The sequence below is a fragment of the Sinocyclocheilus grahami genome, unplaced genomic scaffold, assembly GCF_001515645.1.
Source record: "Sinocyclocheilus grahami isolate Dianchi unplaced genomic scaffold, SAMN03320097.WGS_v1.1 scaffold217.1, whole genome shotgun sequence".
Classification (NCBI taxonomy): domain Eukaryota; kingdom Metazoa; phylum Chordata; class Actinopteri; order Cypriniformes; family Cyprinidae; genus Sinocyclocheilus; species Sinocyclocheilus grahami.
In genome coordinates this window covers 1,048,345-1,051,574 of record NW_015505396.1, presented here as the reverse complement: position 1 = coordinate 1,051,574, position 3,230 = coordinate 1,048,345, and the positions used below count along the sequence as shown (strand labels likewise).

General features: G+C 41.6%; 1 protein-coding gene across 4 annotated transcripts in view; it reads left to right on the top strand.

Moving 5' to 3' along the window:
• LOC107596317 (melanophilin-like) overlaps positions 1–3,230 on the top strand; it is a 17,265-nt gene that overhangs the window by 6,166 nt on the left and 7,869 nt on the right. For all 4 annotated transcript variants that reach the window (XR_001610350.1, XM_016287026.1, XM_016287027.1 and 1 more), the window contains exons 6-9: positions 785–826; positions 992–1,050; positions 1,812–1,901; positions 1,984–2,101. Coding sequence is in view for 3 of the 4 variants with exons in the window: in XM_016287026.1 (XP_016142512.1) it covers positions 785–826; positions 992–1,050; positions 1,812–1,901; positions 1,984–2,101 (309 nt within the window). In the remaining variant the exon portion in view is untranslated. The remainder of the gene's footprint in view (positions 1–784; positions 827–991; positions 1,051–1,811; positions 1,902–1,983; positions 2,102–3,230) is intronic.

Sequence of the window (3,230 nt, the reverse complement as noted above, 5' to 3'; positions counted from 1 at the left end):
CCTGCCATCTCCAATCAAGCCACCTTCATGAACACGCTCCTCACAGTCACTCATCGTCCGGTCTACCGTTCACTACTCTGAACCTTACCAGACTCCCTATATGCTATTTACCTGTTTATCCTTACCTGTAGTTCCCCGAAGATCTTCATCCGTTATTTTCCTCCGCTCCTCGATCCCAAACCCTCCTCGCACCTACAAAGGAACCATACATCAGGACACAGCTAAAACTCATTGAACTGTCATCTGTACTGGATACTCACCAGTCATGGCTTCAGTCATTCTGCCTAAACCTTACCTGTCAATAAACCTGCCATTCATTCACTAACCTATTGTCTCCAGCTTGATCTGTGATAATCAGTCAGTTGAATTCAAAGAACTCTGTCTAGAGGCTGTGTCCCAAGTGCTGAGGTCATATATGGGTCACATGTTGTGTCTGGGGCACTGTCTAACTTGCTGATATTGTTTATAGACTTGCACGGCAGGACATGTTAAACAGAAAAATTAGAAACCTTGGTTGAATGCACAAATGGAGGTGTAGATTTTTCACCCCAAGGAAAAAGCTGTCATATGTCTAGTTTACAGCTGTAAAACTGTTAATGTTCTATATTTACCATATTGTAGGTTCTATATATTTGTTCTTAGTTTTGCTGTGGTATTATGTGCAACAACTAATTACTCAAATATTTCATTTGTTCAAAATGCCTGATAAATGAGTTAAATATGCAGGAATGTCCTTGTGTTCTCATTTGCACGAGACTCATGTTATTGTCCTTTGTTTCTTTAGGGCACCGTGATGATGACACACAGAGCATGCCTGATGTGCGCAGTGAGTACACAAATACATTCATGGTGTTGTGAATGAAACAACAGGAGCATAGCTGGTGCTGTCACAGAGCACTTGGCCAAGCTTTGTTGATATTTATCAGTACTGAAACTATGCAATCCCTTTTGATAGTGTACCTCTGTAATATAAAATATGCTTTATTCTTAGATGTGTATAATGGTCATGATGAACATTTGGATGCATCTGAAGCTCAACGTTATAAGCAGGTAGATCAAATTTTGGAATGCTTTTGAATTTATATTTCAATATGCATTTCAAGGGCTTTGTTTAAGACTTTTCCCTTGGTGAATTAACTTAGTGGCTTATTATTTTAGTGCACAGTGTGTTAGTCTGGTAAAGAACCATGTCAAAACTTTTCGGGAAAAGACGGTACATTCCCTTTTTATATATAATTTGTAAATCATAATTATGAGATAAAAGGTTCAAACTATGAGACATTAAGTCATAAGATACAAATTCTAAATTATGACATACCAAGTATTGATTATTAAATAAAAGTCAAAATAATGACATGTTAAATTAAAATTGAGATTAAAAAGTCAATATAAAAATTTAAATTATGAGATAAAAGTTGAAATGATGAAATACAGTGTACTAATTCATAATTATGAAATACAAAGTTGAAATGATGACATACTAAGTCATAATGACTTTGAAATGAAGAGAGATGAGATAAGATTGAAATTATGTTTTCTTATGTGGCATAAATGGGCTTATATATATTGACCTATAGGTTTTTTCCTTCTCCATAAATTTGCAGTTTAAAGCAAATTATTTGTGCAAGGGATTTCCCTTTAAATGCCACAGCATTTAGACAAACACATTTTTTCTGCAATTTAATTATTAAAGATAGACAAGTTACATTCAAAATCCACAATTATGATAACAAAGCTCTCTTAAACCAGTATTTTGTAAGTCTTTGTCACTCATATTTAATATGAGCTAAATTGTCCTGACTTCTTCACAGATGCGAAAGACCAAGCGTCTTCTCTCTGTCCACCCCATGGATCTTGACATGGACGACTATGCCACTCACTCTCGCAGACAGTCTGTCCAGGTATTGAGAAGGCTCATATTGTTAAACATCAACTCTTTAAAAGGGCATTCAGGCATTACAGACACTTCTCACTCTTCTCCAGTACATGCATGAAGACAGAGGTCAGCGGAATGATGTAGAATACAACTCTGACATGTACCATCACCATCATCATCATCGCATGAACCGCAGGAAAAGTCTTGACAAGTTCTCGCGCCCAGGTGAAGCAAACATATTCTGTCTGTACATTTTGGTCTTTCTTTCTTTCTTTCTTTCTTTCTCTTTCTTTCTTTCTTTCTCTTCCTCATATCCTTCACAAATGTACACATTTACACAAACATTCACTGATCACATATCAAGGGCTTCATGTAAAACGTCTCTGTTACATATGTAACCCTCGTTCCCTGAAGACGTCACGTCGGTTATTAACGACGAATTGGGATCTCGCCAGGGATTGAGCCAATGGACATTGGCATGCGGATTTTGCATCTGGCTGCCACACCCCAGAGCGCGGGTATAAGAGGCAGCAGGTGCATCATATTAATTCATGTTTTCGCTGAGGAGCCGAGCCGGTGACCCGGCAGCTCAGCGGTGGTACAGCAACTGTGGCGACGGGACATGAAGCACATACGTAACAGAGACGTTCCCTTTTAGTCGGTCACTCTCGGCATCACGTCAGCGATGACCGATGAATTGGGATCCCTACCAACACGCCACAGGTGCTGCCCCCACCAGTGCCCTGTGTAGGCCTCTTGATCCTTCCTATAAGGCAGATGATAGGACCGGCTCTACACAGAGAAGGTAGACTACAGCTGTTCCTCGCAATCCAACAGTAGGACTTGGATAACACTGGGAAGCGTGCCCCTTCTATTTGGAAGAGGACACTGATGAGTCACCTCCTTCCAGAGGGGGTTAACTGACATTTACTCACGTGGAGTAACCCAGAGGGGCCCTATTGCACATGGAAGTCTCTGAGATGGCTCATGGCTGCATCATTTAGAGACGGCAGAACATGGTCTGCCAGGGGAAACACAGCCTTAGTAACTGTACCGTGGAAATACACAACCGGGTCACTCGTATGGGCACTAGCCTCACACCAGATTTCAGGAATTAATTGGCTGAAAGGCCTGGTGCTGGATGCTCCGCCACGTCTGGCCGCCGAGGGGACGGAGGAACTCAACAGGGTCTACTATATGGACTCTCTGGAGTGGTTTTTGCAAGCCGACCCGAAGCCGGGGGCCTCTCAGTGCTTCTACCCGTTTGAGGTGAGAACACAGGAGGATACCGGCTCCATACGAAGGCTATAGAATCTAGCGAATGTGTTAGGGGTCGCCCAGCCCGCAGCCCTAC